The 20393-nt window shown below is 26.5% G+C and overlaps 1 protein-coding gene across 1 annotated transcript; it reads right to left on the bottom strand.

The window, feature by feature from the left end:
- Positions 1–295: 295 nt before the first annotated feature.
- On the bottom strand, positions 296–1852 carry LOC124373620 (peritrophin-1-like). The gene is made up of 2 exons (XM_046831973.1): positions 1664–1852; positions 296–722 (listed from the first exon to the last, which is right to left on the bottom strand). Exons 1-2 carry the CDS (start codon positions 1844–1846, stop codon positions 660–662), a joined length of 246 nt encoding a protein of 81 aa, XP_046687929.1. The 5' UTR covers positions 1847–1852; the 3' UTR covers positions 296–659.
- Between the last annotated feature and the right edge of the window lie 18541 nt (positions 1853–20393).

The following is a 20393-nucleotide window of genomic DNA, read 5'->3' as shown; positions in this document are numbered from 1 at the left end:
ATGTTTAATATTTTAATATATCGTTACACATTTATTATGAATGTATACATAATATGGAATAGATAATGTACACAATAATCGAGTTCAAAAGATATAGATTTGTTGTGTTCAATGTACGCAAATAGGTATTATGTAAAATGGTATCTGTGATGGAATTGTAAATTGTAGAAATAAAAACATTGTCACTATTACAAGAATGTAACATACTAATTATTATTTTAGGTAAAATCGTTTTAGTTACTATACACATAAAAGTGACAATTTAAACTGTATTTATTCATTGATAATAATTCAGTGTGTTTTATCGATTGTATTTATTATTGGTTTATACTAGTAAGCATTATTCACCGAAATATTAAAATTAAAACTTATTTCCATTACGTCAACCATCACTGAAAGATAGGGATTTCGGTTCTATTAAAACTCATATTTGATGTTGGGATGTAATGGAATAAAATTAATAAAAAAAAATATATAAATGTATCTGATTGTTGAATTGCGTACAACATTTTATGTAAATATAGAAGAAAGTGATGCTCAATACAAACAAAATTGTAGTGAAGTATTTCTTTCATATTAACTTTTATCTGCATATAAATACTTAATGAATAGTAGATTCGGTTGATAACGGTCGAATATTCCTCTGTACAAATGGCGAACTACCAGTGTTTATCAAACTCAACGTGTGGTGGTCCAGATTCCGTGCTGTCTGAAGACCAAGGCTGGAAAGAGCAAATGTAACATGTTTTAGATATAATATAACATTAGGGACATTTATATTTAATAAATTAGAAGAGACGTTACACAAATAGGGTAGTTTTTAATTGTATGAATCGTTTAAAATTATTTTTATATCAAAGAGTTTCTTATAAGCAGCTATTATGTTTCGAACCTCATAATGGCTCAGTAGCTTTGATTTATTACTACTTGGATCTCTTAGACCATGTAGTCTACTAATAATTATGTTATTATAATATCAAGTATATAATACTATACTAAAATCAATAATACTATACCAAAATATAATACTAATAGTGTAATATACATATAGTACTATTGATGAGCTAAAAACTTGCTTCCTATAAAGAATATTTGAAAATTTGGAACAAGGACCTAAGGAATTGTGAATGAATTGATAGTTTGTTCCAATAACAAACTAGTTAATAAGTCGTTGTTAAGTTGCATACTACATTTCACTACAACGTAATTATTCTAATTTATTAACGCGATTAACCGTGAGACCTTAAAGCGATATAAATTATTAGCTATGTCCAAAATATGATAAATTATAGTGCTTTGTAGAATACTGTAGGAAGAAATTATTAGTTTTGAAATATCCACGCAATAATATGTGCACTAAATTATGTTATACATTATTTTGTATTAGTTTTCTTAGAAAGAATTGTATCATTAGTTGACTTACTACCTAAAAGTAGTTATTTAGGTTATCATATAGGTTTTCTATAAGTTTATGACTAACAACATTTAAAAATATTAAATTTTCTCACGATTGAAAGTAGTATATTGCTATAATTGTGTAATTACAAGCAAATAAATTAAATAAAAGGCCTGAGTCAGAAATAAAATTATTTCAAAAATTTCTGTAGGGGAAATTTAACGTTTACGTAAAATATTCCCTTATTTCTATACAACACGAACTTACTTTACAGTCGACATTATAAGGCCAGTCACACACGTTGTAGGCAGGGTTCCAGTATGTTCCTGGACCGCAGTCCCGCAGAATCAGCTTTCCGTGGTTGCACTCGTAGTATCTGGCACAGTCGGTTGGGTCAGGAGAGAACTGGCCATCCATGCATTCCTTAGCTGACAATATGGTCGTAATCATCTGAACATTACTCACTTAGTTAAATTGTTAGTTACAGTTTTAACTCGTTCAATTCAATGTGTTAAAATACCCCTACAATATTGGACAACGGTACGTTGAAACTAAAATATCACTTTAATAATCTGTATACCTTAACAATTATATTATTTTATAGTTAAATTATGTCTTAAACATTTAAGAATACTTAAGAATTTTAAAAATTATTTTGTTCTAATAATTTATGCTGTTAAAAATGATTTTTTATCACGTAATTTTTTTAAATTTGTAAACTTATTTTGAAACCAAAGGAAAAATTTTTTAGATACTTGTTTTTTTTTGTAAAAGCATAATGCAAAATAAAAATTTTATCATTAAAAGGGGGTTCTAAAAAACGAAACTTTAAATAAAAATTACTAAAAGTAAATTTCTAAAGTTTTTAAATTTTATATTTTTAAATATGACAAAAAATTAAAAAAACTACGTTTTAAAAAATTTATTTTTTTAAAATTAAGTACAATTATTGAGGAAAATTATTTTTGACAACATATGTTCCCAAAAACAAACTTTTTTTACAGTCGATACTAAGGTTGGGCCGGGTTTCCAAGTTTTAAAAGATTCCGAAATCGCGGTTGATCATTTCGCAAGCTTTGGAAAAATTCCCTTAAGAAATTTTCAGGGGAATTGGCGGATCAACTGAAATTTTCTATTTTTAAAAATGTTAACAGTTTTACCCCGTTCCTTTTAAGGGGTGTTAAAAAACTTAAAAAATTAAATTTTAAATTTTAAAATATTTTTTCTTGTTCCCTTAGTTAATTAATTTTAATAAATTAAGCTTTAAATTTAAAAATTGAAAAATTTTAAAAAAATTGAAACTGTATTTTAAGAAATTTATTTCTTAATTTTATACCCCTTTTATTTAGTACCCAAAAACTTATTTTGCTAAATATATATTATAATATTTATATATTAAAAATTTTTTTCGTATAAAGAAGCTTTCCCTTTCCTTTTTGGGGGAATTTAAAAAAACTATTTTTTTCTGCCTGTTTGAAATGTTTAAAAATAATTTTATTTATTTATAACAAACCGAATATATGAAATAATTTTTATTAACATTTCCCCAAATCGTTTTGAATTAATACTATTGATGGTTTACATTTTTTTGGGCATAAATTTAATTTTTTAAATAGAATTTTATAATTAAATTTTATATTTATAAAAAAAGATTTTTTTAAAAACCTTAAAAAAAAAAACAAATTTTTTTGGGTATACGGATTAAAAAATTATTTTTTATTGGAACTGCTTTGAAAAAATTTTTTTAAATAAGAGGAAAATTTATTCAATTAAATAAAATAAAAAAATGTTAATGTAACGATTTTAAGTGAGAAACTTTCCAACAAAGGCTTCCTTTTAAAAAATTTGGGGGAAACAAAAAACACATTTTAAAAAGGATAAAATAAAAGTTTCTGGCACAACAGTATTGGGGAGCTTGTGACTAATTTATTAAATTTTAATTAATTTAAAATTAATGGCATTAATTGTAAAAAATCAAAAAAATTATGAAAAATCAAAATCAATTAAAAAAAAATGGATCTGATAAAAATGTATTTCCGAATAAAATTTAAATAATTTTTTGAAATATTAGAATAAAAAAAAACGCCAAGACAAAATTTATTTTCGTGTATTATTTTTTATACATTAAAAAGAACAATTTTTACGAGTTGTTTTTTAAAATAAACTCAAATGATCCTTAAATTGAATTTTTTCGTAATATTTGGTTTCTTTAAAATTAAAATCAAATTTTTGCCCCAATTTATAGATAACATGAAATTATAAAAATAATTTAAATTATAATTTTCCCGTTTGCAACTAAAAACCAAATTAAAAATATTAGTTTAAAACATATGACTTCACATTTCAATATAATTTTGGTTATTTTTGGGTAAATAAAATGAAACATATTTTCTGGGGGTATTTGTAATGTTAGATGCATCCTCCCTTTTCTTTTTAAAGACTTACATGTACTTAGGAATGCTTTCAACTAAGTTTTTTTTTTGTTATATTGGGCCTTTTTTATCATCACTGACTGCACCCCTAATCAGTTTGTAAGGTGGACCCAGAAAAAAAATAAAAGTCCCCCAACAAAATCGGTGATTCTATGTATCCTTCCAAAATTTTACTTTTCAAATTTAAACAATACCTTTTCTTAAATTTAAAAAATGTTTGTAAAATTTTTTTAAAAAATATATTTTTATTTCGTTAAGGCTACCATCGAAACCATCTAGTAGATTATTTTTTTTTTCATTTTCTGCCCACTTCCCCCATATCTCGAAAAAGAAAAACAACTAAAAATTTTATAAGTTCTTTCTTAAGGAAAACCAGAGTTCGTCGTTTTCCATTTTATTAAAATGGGTTTTTTGGGCGGGGATTAATATAAATGATTTTTCATTACACAAAAATTTAACCTTCGGGGGTTTTAAATGAAAAAACTCTAAAACCATAAAACCCCACAAATAAAAGGTTTATCAAAAGTGTAACTGCCCTTTCCTTCCGAAACTTTCCAACATTCGTGCTTACATGTTCTTCTTTGTTTAAAAATTTTTCTTCATACTGCACAAATCCCGTATAGGGGTGTTCGCCCCAAGAAAAATGGTTAAGGGGGGATTTAATTTCTTATTCAAAACTGGGTTTAAAATAAAATTTAAAATTTAAATGTTTAAAATGTATTAAATTTTCGGTTAATTTTTTTTTTTTAGGCATTTTTTTTTTTTTTTTTTTTTTTTTTTTTTGTACAATTGAAAAAATGGTAATTGGAGGAAAATTTTTATTATAAAATGTTTTTTTAAAGGTAAGTCTGATTTAATGAAAATTAAAATTTATAGTGTGAAAAAAGATTTTTAACCCATCTAAAAAATTTACACAAATCAAAAAAAACCAATATTTTTTTAGGTTTATTTTATTTTTTAAATTTTTAAAAAATGATATAGAACATTGGGAAAAATATTAAGAATTTCCTTATTATTTTGTGAATCCAAATTAAAAATTGAAAAATATTTTGGCAAAAAGTTTAAAAAAAAATGTTTTCCTTTAAATTTAGCAATTTTGAGGACAATAAAGTTTTTTAACCTTTAAAATTTCTACTTCAGCTATTGTACCCTTTTAAATTTGGTTAATTTTTCAACTTTAAATTTCCCCTAGTCCCCAGTAAATTTTATATTATTTTTAACAATGTTCCTAAAATTAAAACAAAATTTGGGGCCCCTAAAATTTTTCCAACCTTTGGGTACGCCCCTATTAGAAGAACCTTTTTCCCGGGTTTTATTTAGGTTCCCCAAAAACCATATTTTTTATAAATTTAATTTTTTTAAATTTATATTTATAAAACGTTAAAACCCCCTTCTTAACTATTGCCTTTTGTGAAGACCGCCCCTTTGCTAACTTTGCAAGGAAAAACTTATTTTTTAAAAAGTAAACTCACATAATTAAAAAATTTTTTACCCCCATTAAAAATTTTCGTTTTTTGTTCTTGTGTTTAAATTTTGGCACAAGTTTAATATTTTCCTTTAACATTAAAATAATTTTGTAAGTTTGTTTTAAACTGAACTTATTTTTTTAAATTTGATTCAGTATTTATTCTCGACCTCGAAGTAATCAAGTTTTTCCCAATAAAAATATATTTTTCGTTTGGTAAAAAAAATTAATGATTCGGGTTTTGGGAAAAAAACAATGTTTTTTTAATAAAAACAATTCAAAATTCACGGTGTGACTAATATTAATTATTTACATTAAATTAATCAAATGTTAAATAAAAAGGAAATAAATTTACACAACAATAATTTTAAAAATTTTTTGTAAATTTTCCTGATGGTTTATTTACCTTTTAAATTTTATCGAGCAAAAGACATAAATTTGTTCTTAATTTGTCATTATCCCGCTTCATCCAAAGTTTGTTTTAATACTTGGTTTAAATTTATGTTAAAAGTTTACGTGGGAATTTTGATTGTTAAATTTAAATAAATTTTGTTTTTAATTGTAGATAAAAAAAGTTTTGATTAATTATTTTTAAGGGATATTTATTCGTAAAGCAATCACAACAATTATGTTTTAATTTTATTTTTACTATTTAATGGCGTTATTAAACATTCTTAAATTTTGGTCGAAGAAAAAAATCTCCTTTTCAATAATCGAATTTGTACTAATGAGTTTTAAACCCGTTTGAAATTTTCCAAACACTGCCTTTATTTTTTAACTTTCCAGTTAAAGGCCCCAGAATCTTTTAAAAAAAGAACCCCCTTTATTTATTTCCTATTTCTTTCAAACTAATAAAATGGGGATACTGGTTTTTTTCAAAATAACCCGAAATACCAACGTTTCATTGGCTTTTTTTATTCCTGCTGGGGACCTCCCTTTAGCGGGGGCCCAGAAAAATGTTAGAACTTTTTATTAACTTCCTTTTTAAAATTAAAATTTTTGAAAATTTAAACAGTTTAGGAACATCCAGCCTTCCACAAAATTATTTTCCATTCACGGGCACGTTTGGATAAATTACATGCAGATAACTCTAAAAGTTTATCAAAAAAAAAAACAAATCTGTAACCCTCTCATGGGAATCTTTCTTATAAAAAGGCGGATATAAAATTTCTAAAAGTTTGGAAGAATGGTTATTTTTCAAATAATTTATTTATTTTTGTTTTTATTGTGTTTATTTGCCTTTTTGTTTTTTTAGTTAATAAAGTACCAGTTTCATAAAAAACAATTTATTATAACGTATTTTAATTTTTTTTTAAATTGGGGAAAATGTGAAAACCTCCCCAAAACATAACGCTTTTTTGTTAGTAAATTATTTAACTTTTTAATAAAAAAAATCAAGGAAATTAAAAAAACGTTTTTATTTATTAGAACAATTTAAATTAATTATTTAAGCTTATTTCATTGGGGCCCTATTTAAAAAAATCTTCAAAAATAATATTAAATTTTTTCAATGGCTAAAATAATTAATGTAATTTTTGGGAAAAAAAACCTTTTTATTGAAAACACTTAAACTTTTTTTCAATGAACTAAAACTTATAAACATGTATTGAAACAGAATAAATTCCATAATAACGTTCCAAAAATTGGACGGGTTTATGTCCCCTTTTATTTTATTTTCCTCGAGAACCCCATTACGGCAGGCCGGTGGCAATACATGTTAGTATTAACAATTTTAAATTCATTTATAATTTTATAAAGAAAAATTAGGTTGGGGCAAAATGTTATTTTACCAATAATTTTTTAAAAACGTTCTAAGTTAAATTAAAAAATTTTAAAGGGTTGGGGGATATAACAATTGCTATTTTCCCTTTAAGTCAAACGTTCCTTTAAACTCTTTTTCGGCAAACTTCCTTTAATTAAAAAATGAAATTGAACTGAAGTAATAAAAAAGGGGAAATTTTTAAAAACCTTAAAAGAAAAACCCACATAAAAGTACAAAAAACGAATAAAAAAAACGCGAGGGGGAAACAGGCGGTTCGCGCCATCCCCTTTAAGTTAGTCTTAAAAATAAGTATACAATTTATTAAAAAAATACATCTAAAATTATGTCATTCATTTCTTGGGCTTTAAAATTTAAAATACTTTTATCAGGAATGTTCCAAATATTAAAAAGGCCGATTATCGCCCTTGGCAATTTTTCAATACCATGGGGAAAAGACGGTTTCCCCAAAAATTAATGGAATGATTTTCATTCTCCCAAACCTTTTGAAAATTCAGCGTCGGGAAGACTAAACAAATGTAAAGGAAAAAAATTTGAAAGCACCCGACGTGCATGTTGGCAAAACGTTTGCGTGTTAAAAACATCGGTTTGTTTGAAACGTCTTCCATCAGTAATTTTTTTTTCAGGAATAATTACTGAATGAACCGATTTCATTTGGAAAAAGTAAACATAATTTTCCCAACGTTTCCCCTAAAATTCATAGGTAGGTTTTGACAATGTACCGATATTATAGTACATTATATTAATTGTTTTGGGAGCAAATATTCTATAAATCAAACAATTTTCGGAAATATTAAATTTATTCCGATTTAAATTTTCACCCAAAAATTTTAAAAAAGTTTACAAACTTTAGATTTATTTTCTTCAAAAACTTCTCACAATCGGTCAAATCAATTAAGAGCCCGATCAAAATTAAAATGAAACTAAAAATGTATACTTCTCAAAATGGTTTAATTAACAAAAAAAAAATAAAATTTTCTTTCTCAAAATATTCAAATAAAATACAAAACTTGATATTAACTTTACGACCAAAATTAAATTTACAATACTTAAAAAATTGAATTAATTTTCAGATCTGTAATATGGGAACTTTAAAAATTTTAATCACAAGTAAAAAAATAAAAATATAAATAAACGCTGGTCGGGACTTACTATTTTGAAGATATGGGGCTGAAAAAAAAACTATTACGCACTTAAAAGAAAATTTTTAAAAAAAGTTTTTTAAAAATACCCCCCGGTAAAATTACTCTATTCCCAAATTATAGGATTAGGGGAAGAACTACTGCTTCAAAACTCGACGTCTGTACGCTGTGATCGACCCCAATCCTGCTCCCCTCCCCCTCAACCAACCCCCCGGGATATCACCTAACATTCGTCACTGATTTACCGGTCTAACCCAAAAAAATGCCACCACCGCGTCAGTTAACAAGGAGCTACTTCCCCCCCCCGGATCAGCAAAAGGGTTTTAAAACTATGGTAAAAAATGTGATTTGTTTTCCCATCTCCTTTCAATGGCTTTAAGCGTCTTAGAAAAACAACATTTTTTAAACTATAGGACTTGCCTGGGAAAAACCCTAATTTCATGACTAGACAAAAAATCGGAAACACCAAGCAATACCCGTACTATCCCAATAGAAAAAAAAATGTTGTGGTAAAAAATAGAAAATGATTTTTTTAAAGTTTTTTTTATTTTTCCACCCTTTTTGATAAACTTATCAAGCTCATACAATGTTTTTAATAAACACATTTTTTCTCCCTTTTAAAAAATAAAAAAACAACATACTGACGCTTTTTATTTTGTAAATTAAACATAAATTTTTAATCAAAAAAAATATGCAGGGGAAGTTGTGCGATGGTTTTTGGAGTTCTTTGGTTGTAAACCTTTGTAAAAAAAATCAGTGGGATTACTCTACACAAAACATTTTATACACTTTGAACAACAGTCGAAAATTTTAAACTTTGTGATTACTAAATCGAGTAATTATTATAACTGAGTACTTCGAAAATCAAGAACTTCTGTATTGAAACTGTGCTAATTTCATGGGATGGCAAGAAACATCTTTAAAAAAATTTGATTGTAGGGGGGCAAAATAATATCATACTTTTGAAAACAAAAGGGCTGGACTTATATACTAGTTTTTAATTGTATTGAATTTTAAACAAAATATACTAAATATTAACTTTGTAATTTTATTCAAGTAATTTCCCCCATAACTACCCCTTTTTAAAGGGAAACCCAAAAAAAATAAAGCCTAAAATAAATATGCTTTTTTTAAAAAAAAGAAGGGATCCTTAATAAATATTGATTAAAAGAAACAAAAATCGTTTTACTGATAATTTTTTAAATTTATGGCAAATCTTATTAACAAGAATACAAAATTTTGTAATTTATAAGTCTATTATTTCACACAATTACCACCTTTGCCCCAAAAAGAAAAGATTTTTTGGGCATCCAACGCCGAGATACACAAACTATGCAAAGAGGATTAGCAAAAAATAAATCGTCAGTGTATTGTGATTTCGACAAATCATGTAAAACATTACTAAAGGAAAGTTTTTTAAGGTTTTTTGCTGATTTCGGAACAGGAAGGTAAATATCGAATATTTAGCAAACTTTGCTTTATATACTACCTCAAATCCCTGAGAGTATATACAATAATTTGATTCCAATACCCCTCTGTTGTAATTTAAAATGTAAATTTGTATATAAAATTTAAATTCTTTTTTTTATAAATATTTTTCCTTAAAAAACACAAATATAAAACAATATTCTCATTTATTCATAGGGGAAAATTTACAGTAGGGAATAATTTAAAATTTTAAAATTTAGCTAGATAAAAAATTATTCAAATTGAATTATAAAAAGGATATTCTAACTTATGCATGCCCTTTTTTTTTGGGGTTTAGCTTACAATGAAAACCTTTTTTTTATTTGTGATTTTTTTTAAAGCAAAATAACCCCATTGCCATAAGTAATATCCTTATTGGGGTTTTTTTTTTATGCTTCAGAAAGGCGAAAAAAAAAAATAGTTCACCCCACAATCTATTGTCATGAATCTGCGTTAAAAAAAAAAATTTCCATTTTAAATACCTTTTTGATTTCACAATATTCTGGAATTTTAAAACGATAATGTGTTGAAAAACTAATGTTTTAAAAAATCGATCCAAAGTAGACAAAAATTTTTTAGGTGGTTATAGAGCACTAATAAAACAAAAACGTTTATTAAAAACTTTTAAATACTTTAAAATTTGACCGTAAAAAACGAGGGGGCACGGTGTAGGTTGGCCTTAGGGAGCTGCATTAACTTTTTAAAACTACATGTAATAATACGACGTACATAAGCATTTTAAAAACAGATTGACTGCAATATACATATATGGGGGGTCCAAAACCAATCGTAAAATAGGCTTTTATATAAGTCAGACAGTATATAGGCCGCAAGGAAGGTGTTAGTAACAGCTTTATATAAATTTTAACCTGGGATTTGGATAGAAAAAAATGCGGGGAAGTTAAATTTTGTGTTTTTAAAATAAGCGTACAAAAAATTAAACCTTATTGCTCCAAAAATTTTTTATTTTTTTAAAGTAAATATTTAAAATTTGGACACTTTTTTAAGCTGAATTGATTATTTTTAATAAAAATTTAAACAAATTGAGTATTTTTTTTGTGTTTTCCCCTACAATTATTTTATTAACAAGATTTTTGGGTAGTTAAATTTAAACCCCCTTTATTCCCAAGACAGTATGGATATGATTGAGTACAAATGATTTTAAATTTTTTACCTTATTATTCTTACTTTTATACCTATTAACTAAAAACCTTTTTACCATTTTATTTTTACATTACAAAGTTACGATTATTTCAGTATTCCCTGACAGCCTTTATTAAAAAAAGTATAAAAAAGTCCTTCTTTTTTAACAATTAAAATTTTTACAATTTTTTTAAAAAAATTTAAAATTTTCCAAAAAAAAAAAAGGGGTTTAAATTAAATTTTAAATATTTTGTACTTTTTAGTTTTTTTATTTTTAAATTGATAAATTTTTAATTTTTTTAAGGGGATTTTTAAAAATTTAAATAATTTAAAAAAATAATAAAAAATTTTCCTGTTAATTTTTAAAATAAATTAATTTTAAAATTTTTCCAAATTTAAAATAAAAAAAAAAATTTTTTACAAAAAAAAATTTTTATTTTCATTTAAATAACAAGACTGCGTCAAAAAGGGGGTTTATGTTGTGCTAATAAAAAATTACCACTTCCTAAAAATCCTGTAAGAAAAATTTTAAAGGGGGTCAAAAAAAATTATAAAAATAAGACTTACAAACAGTAACCCCAAATTTAAAATATTTTAAAAACAATCCCGGAATTACATACCCCCCGACAGCACTTGCGCCCACAAGGTATAGTTTATTCTATAAACCCGCCCTCATGTTACCACAGAAACTCAAATGGTGAACAACAAATACTGCCCCTCTTTTTTCATGCCCGTAAATTCCTTATTTTCCCCTTAAAAAATGAAGGAGCGAGGGGACCATCTCGATCGCTGACCATCTGAGCCCGTGGTAGTTTGAAAAAGTGGCATTTGCGCATAATAACTCAATATTCCCTTTTACTGTGAGTAGGGTGTATACTGTGATGCTCTCAATCTTTTTAGACCCTTTTTTATGAATCCTGAATATTATTTAACTCAATTTTATTATGGATTTTTACAGCCTGCTCGCAAATCATGTTTAATAAAAAAAAATTAATCGCTCTCTTAGTAAACATTTTTTTTTCACAATTTCACTTACGGGGAAAATTTTTAAAACACATTAAAGAAATACAAATTTGGGCTTGGGTTAAATTAAAAAGGGTTTTAAAGTTTTTTTTATGCTTCAAAAGATCTCAGAAATACCTTATTTAGGAAAGGGGGAATAAAAAATGTAATTTTCTTATTTTAAAATTTTTCAAATTGCCCCCCCATTTTGTGTTTAAAAAGATCTATTTAATAAAAAACACAATGGCACAATAAACCCCTATGCCCCCCTGTTTTAGTAAAAGTATGGCAATAACGAAAAGAATAAAGATCTTTAGGCACAATACCTTGCTTGCGCAAACAACAAAAATCATGGTGTTCTTTTATAAGATTTGAGGCCCCAGCCTATCCCCTATTAGTATCTAATTTTTTGGTGTGCATGTATTGGTAAGGGGTGTCTTTTTTATTGTCATTACAAGGTAAGGGATTATTTCTTTTTAACTTTTGCTGGGTGGTGAAGATTGTTTTTGCTCGTGTTTTGTGTTTCCCTTGATTTCAAATCAAAAAAAATAAAAATTTTTTTTTTTTAAAATAAAAAATTATCATTGGTCAAATATTTTAAAATTTTTATATTAAAAATAGTCCAAAAAAGTATTTTAAAAAGTATGGTGAAATTTACATCGAATCCCAATCCTTCAGAAAAAAAATTTCGGGGCGTATCAGTACCTAATTTACACCCTTATAATTATTACAAAAAATATTTTCCGATTTTACCGACGGAGACCAAAACGCGAAATTATAAACTTAGAAACTAGTTTTTAAATCTAAAAAACCTTTTAAAATTTACATAGCAAATACCCATTTTTCCTTGCATGTTTGAAATTTCAAGGAAGGACTTTCGTTTGCTCCGAGTTACGCTACAAATTTTTCGAGTTTTTAAGGTTAAAAATTTTAATTTTATATGCTAAACGATATATAGAGAATAAATAAATTAAACGATTTTTGGGAGGAAAAAATGAAGTTATGTTCCCTAAAAAACCAAGAACAATATTAACCCCTAAATAGTGTGTATCAAATGTAAGGAAATAAACAATTTAAATAGCGTCTAATTTTTACTAGTCAGTATTGCTTGAAATGTTGGCAATCTTTATGAATTACGTTTTAAAAGTGCAACAAGGCAGAAAACGCGCAGTTGGACTTCAGGTTTTAAAGGGAACCCCAAGGGGCTTGCAGCACGACAGATAACCTCGACAGGTACAACACGCTTTTCCAAGCCTACTTAAATTTTTGGGGCTTTCCAGATAGCGTTTCCCCGAAAAAACAATAAGTTAAGAGATAAAATTAGTCCAAAAATATTTCAAAATTTCGTAATTTTTTTAGAAAGGTTTTTCAAGGGTATTGGTAAAATCGAACTATCGATTTTTACTTAAATGGCCGATTATCGGGGTTTTAACTGATTTTATACCTTTATGGTCTTGCACCCTAAAGCTGTTGGAATGGTTGGGGGGTATATCTAAATATAGAAATGGTAAAAACAAATGGTATAATGAATGTATTAATTTTAAAAAACCCCCTGTTGGTTTATTCGTGTTGATCAAATGATAATAAAGCAGGAGACGTGTCGTTCTGAGTAAAATTGACATTATTGGGATTAGTAATGCGTAAAACATGCTAGTTACTAATACCTCATGCTTTTCATAATACAAAACCTAATTGAAAAGGGTTTTATATAACTTTTAAACCTAATCTAATCCTAAAAATCTATCATTTACTATTTTTTGTTAGCTTAGTGCGTGTGTCTGTTAGACACTTGACTATTCCCTGGGGCCTTTCCGTGACGGGGTTTACATGACCGTTTTTTATCATGAGGCACATCACTACTAAAGGGGTCGGCATTCTTTAAACATTAATCTTGTTGGAAATTTAATTTTTGCAAAGGGAACTGTATCGAAAAACATAAATATAAATAATACTTTTGCCTTCAATATATTGAGCAAAAAAATATTTTTTTATTTTTGAATCATCCTTTTATTAGTTTTAATCTAAATTAAAGATATCAAGTGAAATGTGTTTGATATTCTTAAAGTGAAATTTTTTTTTAAAACCTCTTCATTAAATCATTTAATTAATTTTTCAATTATTTTCTATAGAAAAAATTCACAGTTGCTAATATTTTTTTAAATTTTTTCCAACAATACCATCATAAATTTTGTCTAAATGATAATTAAGGAAAAAAATTTTCCTTTTATAGAAAATTTTTATTCGATAAAAAGAGCCCTCCTTCCATGAAATTTTCAAGTTGTTTTATATATCTAATTTTTTTATATTACAATAGGAACGGGTACAATCATCCCCTACTTGTATCAAATTGATTTCTGGGAATTAGAGCTTATTTTTAAATCAAATTTGCAGCAAAAGTAATAGAAGTTCAGTGTAATTCTCTTTATATCACGGGAAAAAGCTGTGATGGCGGGGAAAATTTTTTTAGGCTTTATTCCTCGACCGTAAGATTCCAGGCTGAAAAAAGGAATGACACGGGTATTAAAGAATTGTTTTTGGGCAATAATAAATAACGGGAAGATTAAAACTTAAATTGGGTTTTTAAATTTAAAAATCTTTTTTAAAAACCCATTTATTTTGTATTGTAAAACACCCTTTTCGAGAAAATTTTTTTAAAGGTTCTTTTTTAAAGGTAAATAACAAAGTCCAAGTCAATTAACAAAATTTAAAATTAACTAAATAATAAAACCGTATATTTTTTTTAAATGCCCTTATATGACTGAAACTGTTACATATAGGGTTTAAACAGCACTTTCGCTTGTTATTCCATTCAAAAATTTTAAAATAGTTTTAATCCTTTGGTTTTTTATTTGGGGTTTTACCTAGTTTAGGAAAACATTTTAAAAACACTTTTGTCAATTATATTTTATAAAAAATTTTGCTTATGAAACATTTTATTTTTGGGAAATTTTTCAAATTTATTTAAAGATATTACAAAATAAATTTTGGGGACACCAAATTTTTACTTGGCCATATCTCTTTTCGCTATTGGAATACTATAAAACCACAATTATAATACTCAAAACATATTTTCTTTCTCCCAAAAATGATATGAAAAATGCTTACACATTTAAATTTTCCTGTAGAAAAAAACGAAGGTCAAATTTACAACTGACACAATAAATTTCAAAGTTTTTTATACCCCATATAAAATAGGGAAATTTTTAAAAATAACAAACATGTTTTCAGTATTGTATGTAAAGGCTAAATGACATTAATATAATTGGTTTATATTTTTCATTAGCATCCTTTTTTTCTCAACAACTTTTTAAAAATTTTTTTTTTTGTCAAAAAAACTTTAATAGTAGCGTGGGGGGTGAAGTAATTTAATCGAAGATCACGGTGCGTTTCCCCAAAGAGTAGAAACTAAAATTTCTTTATGGTTTTTGGATTTCCTCTCAAAAATATTTCATCCAAAATTCAAAATGCCAAAGGGGATAGAAAAAACCCCCCTTTACAGAAATATATAGAAACAATAATTATTATTTAAAAAATTTAAAAAACCTGTGGGTTATTAGGGACACTGTAGATGAAATAATTATTTTTGCAAAATTTGGTATTTAAAGGGTTTTTCCATTACTTTAAGGAAAAATTTAAACCCTTAAAAATTACCCCCTTTTGGTTTTAAATGATAAAAAATTTTTTTTAATCTTGTTCAAGCAAATCATGTTATAAACAGTACCGTAAAATTTCCCCTGAGGTTCCAAACTAAAAGAACCGTGGGATACCTCGTAGTTAGACTTTCTCAGCCCAAATTTTAAGGGGGTGTATCTCCCAAGGAATGAACTTTATATCAAAAGTAGAAAAAGTTTTAAGATCCAGGGGCTAGTTCTGCTAGGGCCAAAGTCTTAAAAGGGTTTACTTTTTTTAGAAACTTAAGTTTACGGGACCCAAAGGGGTTTCTAACAGATGGGAACTTTTAACGCCTGAATTCCCGATCCGGGACCCTCATAGCCCGGGAACCGAAGTAAAACCTTTGGTGGTGGGAATTTCACAAATGGAATGTGGATTTAAAAAAAAAGACTTTTATTCCAAACTTTTTATATTCCAATGCATTCTTTAAATAGCGGGGGTGTGATGAAATTAATAGAAATTACGTTTTAAAATTTTAAAAAGTGGTAACTAAAATTTTTAAATGGATTGGATTTTTTCCTTTAAAAAAAAAATTTTTTTACAAATTTTTAAAATCCAAATTTTCGTGATAGAAATAAATTCTCTTTTTGATCGGGGAAATTTTTTAACTTGAAAATGAGTTTGACAAATTGTATACTATTACACTTCAATTTGCAGAATCCCAAAAACGTATTACTATAGTGTCCCTAAAACGGTAAAAAAAATTTTAAAATTCGAGGGAGATGTTTTTTTCGAAAAATATTAAATTCAGAGAAACTCATAGAAGGTATGGTACACTTTTAATAAAAATGGGGGAAATAGTTATCAATAAAAGCACAGTGTTCCGCACAGGAACCCCTAATTTTTCACCGCGACCCCTTTCATGGGCGAACATTTAATGGACCTTGTCCGTAAAATTGCCCTTTGTAAAGTTGAATTAGTTCCGTAAATAATTAAAAATATTTTCCTCTGTTGGTGAGAGGTTTTATCGGTAGCTGAGCTTTTGATTGATTATTGGGCTTGAGAAAATAATGTTTTTATTCGAGGAAAATTTTAAATACCTTCCGTAACAGATTTTTAAACAGTATTAGTTTTTAAAAATGTGTTTCAATGTATCGTAAATGTTTTTTTATAATTTTTTTTTTCAAAACGTATAAAGGATGCATTCTGAAAATTAAATGTAGAAAGATAAAATAAAAATAAAAACCCTTAGAAAAATGGAATTGTGGCATTAAAGATATCAATACACTAATATTTCAAAAATGATTTTTTTTTTAGGTTTTTACGTCAAGGAAAATCATCAGATCGCGAATACACTTTCGAAAATACGTTTTAAACAGTATAATTTTGTGGATAGTAATTTTGAACAAAATGTTTCACGATATATAAAATTAAAAATACAAAAAATTTATAATGGGGTACCTTTTGGAACCCAAATATTCTTTTAAGAAATTTTATTGCGTCTATTTGATAGGTCTTCATAATTTAATTTGTTCTTGGCAAATCATAAAAAGCCCCTTTTTTTACGATTATCACCTTCAATACTAGAAAAGGTCGTCTCATTTTCATTTATTTTAATATAAGTAAATCTAAGTTTAAAAGAAAGGACATGTAACTCCTTGGATATTTCTGTTTGCTATCGAACATTTTACATTTGGTCTTATGGCAAGATAAAATCTGCATTTATTAAATTTAGAAACGAATTTTTTACAATCATATTTTATGTTAACATGCATTGTTTTAAAACTTTAAAAAGGCCAACTATCCCTCAACTACATCATCTTCTGGGACTTAATTATCTTCTGGTAAATTTTGTTATTCGCCACAGCATTAAAAAAATTAATAAAACATTTTTTTATCATGTATGAAGAAAAACCGAAAGTTACTTTCTTTCTTTTTTTTTATCTTTTTTTTTTAAATTTTTCATGGGAAACGAGAATTTTAAAAGTGTTATATACTTAAAAATTAGAACTAAAATTAGAGCAGCCTGTTTTCACGATACGTTTTTGTATTACTGGTAAATTTTTTCAGTTTTTCATTTATTATGTTAAATCAAACAAATAAAAACATTAAAATATGCAACTCTATTTTAAATAGTAAAATTTGTCTTGGGGCTTCACGTATAATATCACGGAAATTCCCCAGGGAACTGTGTGGGTCGAAAGAAGTTACCAACAATAACAACAACCTGGGGGGGAAATTATAAAGAATATAGGTCATTTTTTTTTTTCACTTACAACATCTTCAAGTAAAACGTGAATTTAAATATGTTTTTAAATTTTAAATTGAAATTTAAAATGTTTAAGTTTTATGTTTATTATAAACAATTAAGTATCAAATTTTTATTTGAGGGCTATAAAATTAAAATAAATTAATAATGGGAACCCATACTGTATGTTAAAGATTATTTTGTACTACTAAGTGACTTTTAATTACTTTTTACAAAACCCTATATTAAAATGTTTAAAACCTGCTATCATTACGCATATACAAAAAATATATTTGGCACTTTGGGGGGAAATTTGTCATTTTATAAATTTTCCCTTTAAAGAAATTTAACAGACAATACAATAATTCCTTTACGTTTTATTTCTGTTCGAAAAAAAAAAATTTTTTATAATTTTTTAAATATTTATATACTCAACCATTTTTCTATGACTTTAAAATTTCAATTTTTCAATTAATGGCACATAAATTAACTAAGTTTAAAACAAATTTTTATGTTACTTATATTTATTAACCCCTTTTTCCAGATTGGGCTTTTAAAAAATCTATAAGAATTACAGTATTGTTTGTTTTAAGTAAACAAAAGAATTAATTTTTAAAAAATATTTTATAAGGCAAAGAACATTTAGGGACACTTACATAGATTGTTACCCGAATTAGTATGGTTCCGGAATCTTCTTTGCATGGAATTGACATTTTGTTTTTTTCAATTTTTTTGTGTTCTTTCTCTATAAAATACTCCTGAAAAACTGCTTCCCCAGTTTTTTTTTTCCCTACAGCCCATTTTTTGCGGGCTACCTCACATATTGCCACAAAATTCTGTAAAAGTTTAAGATTAGGGGAATTCCATGCCAACCGAAGGCATTTCCCACCCTTATTTTTTTGAATATTTCTAAAAGTGTTTTATACTGGCACGGAGCTGGGTCAAATTTCAGTCCTTTGCCCGGACTCTGTCAAGCTCTATAGCTAAACGTCCCCCCTTAAATAGGGGAAAAAGTGCCTATTCCTGAGTATGAAAATACACCCCGGAAACCTTGTTGTGGGATATTTAAAATACTTGGGTTAAATGGCTAGCAGTCATTTAGCTATAGGTTTAATACGTTTCATACATAATTTAGGAATAGTTTTAACTCGGTAAAACAAATTTTTTGTTTTTACAAGGAAATTGTTTGCTAATAATTATTTTTTCTTTTAAGTTTTTCAAATTAAAGGATTTTCGATATTTTTAAAACTGTCAAAATTATTGGAGTTATTGATCCATCGAATTGTAGGGAATTAAATACAAAAATAACAAAGATTTTCAGTTTACCTATAGAGATGTGCTTATAGGGACAAGGAATCACTTTTTTTTTGATAAAGCCGGGAAAGGGTGTTTTAAAATCTAATTTAATAATTTTCAAATAAATAATACTTACTTTTTAAAAAGAATTTTCAATACAAAAGTTTTGTGAAAAACGAGACATAAAGAAGTATTGCTTTTTGTTCTAATTTAGTTACCATGTGGGGTGTAAGTGCTATATTTGAGGTAATCACTTCTATAAAAAGCAAATCTATTAGAGCTCTGGGGTTAAGATCTTTGCAGCGTTCTTACAAAAAAAATCCCGCTTTAAATAGGTTTATTTAGAATAACTGTTCCGGGAGTATCTAAGCTGTTTATGAAATCTATATTAGAAAAAATTTTTTTTTAAAAGGGGTTAATTGAATTAATTTTTAAATTAAAAATATCATAGCCTTCAAATGTTATATCTTAAAATACATGTGCCTCATGTAGCTTTTAACCCCTTTTCGGAAATTTTTAACCCTAAATCTGTCAGGTGGACAATTGATTCATAAAATGGAAAAAAGAATTTTATATAACAATAATTTTTTTAATTAACAGGTTCAAGAAAACTGGCCACTATTTATACAAAGGGTGCAATGTATGGGAGCTAAAAAAATGGAATAACCATTGAAAACAATGATATACTTTATCCTTTAAAAATTAATGTATTTTAAAAATTTTGGGGAATAAAAAAAAATTCAAGTTAAAAATTTAATCTTTTTAAGCCAACCTAAATTTTCTTTAAATTCTTTATCCTTTTTGTTTAAAATTATACAAAATAAAGTTTTTTGTTTAAGTCGAAAATGTGGCTATTTTTGTTTGGTTCGGTTTGATTCGTCACTCTAATAAAAAAATATCACACAATTAGAAATTTTATGATTTTAAGGTACAGCCGTCTTACAAAAAAAAAACCATGGTCAAGTACAAAAATAAAGTATTTTAGAACTGAAAAAGCTTTAAATTCAATTTTTCCATACGTACAACTATTTTAAAAAAGGGAAAAAATATTAGGGGAAATTTATAAAAAATAATCTCAAATATTCTACATACTATTTTTTTAAAAAGAAAAAAATACAAACATTTGCAACAATTAAATTAATTTTAAAATATTATTGCAGACATTTTGGATAAACATTTGTTAAGGTCCGTTTCAATGATAAAGGAATGAACTCAGAGTATAAAACTATCAAAAATATACATCTTATTTGTCCCCTTTGAAAGTTTACCTTGGATTACTGGGGTACTGTTTACCCCGGCCCATGGGCTATCAGATGGATTTTTTCTCTCCCTTCATTCCCTTGTTGATCATAATTAATAAATGAAATTTAATAATTTTTTTTCTCGTACAATCCTATTTTTTTTTACTTG

The sequence above is a fragment of the Homalodisca vitripennis genome, unplaced genomic scaffold (genome assembly GCF_021130785.1).
Source record: "Homalodisca vitripennis isolate AUS2020 unplaced genomic scaffold, UT_GWSS_2.1 ScUCBcl_6048;HRSCAF=13076, whole genome shotgun sequence".
NCBI lineage: Eukaryota > Metazoa > Arthropoda > Insecta > Hemiptera > Cicadellidae > Homalodisca > Homalodisca vitripennis.
Note: the sequence above shows the minus strand (reverse complement) of the source record. Positions and strands in the feature narration are given on the sequence as shown.

Bases quoted from the DNA above. Each gene is read 5' to 3' on its own strand.
- LOC124373620 (XM_046831973.1), bottom strand. From the start codon at position 1,846: ATGATTACGACCATATTGTCAGCTAAGGAATGCATGGATGGCCAGTTC. The intron at 723-1,663 runs GTAAGTTCGTGT...TGCTCTTTCCAG, and splicing joins CTTATAATGTCGACTGTAAA to CCTTGGTCTTCAGACAGCAC.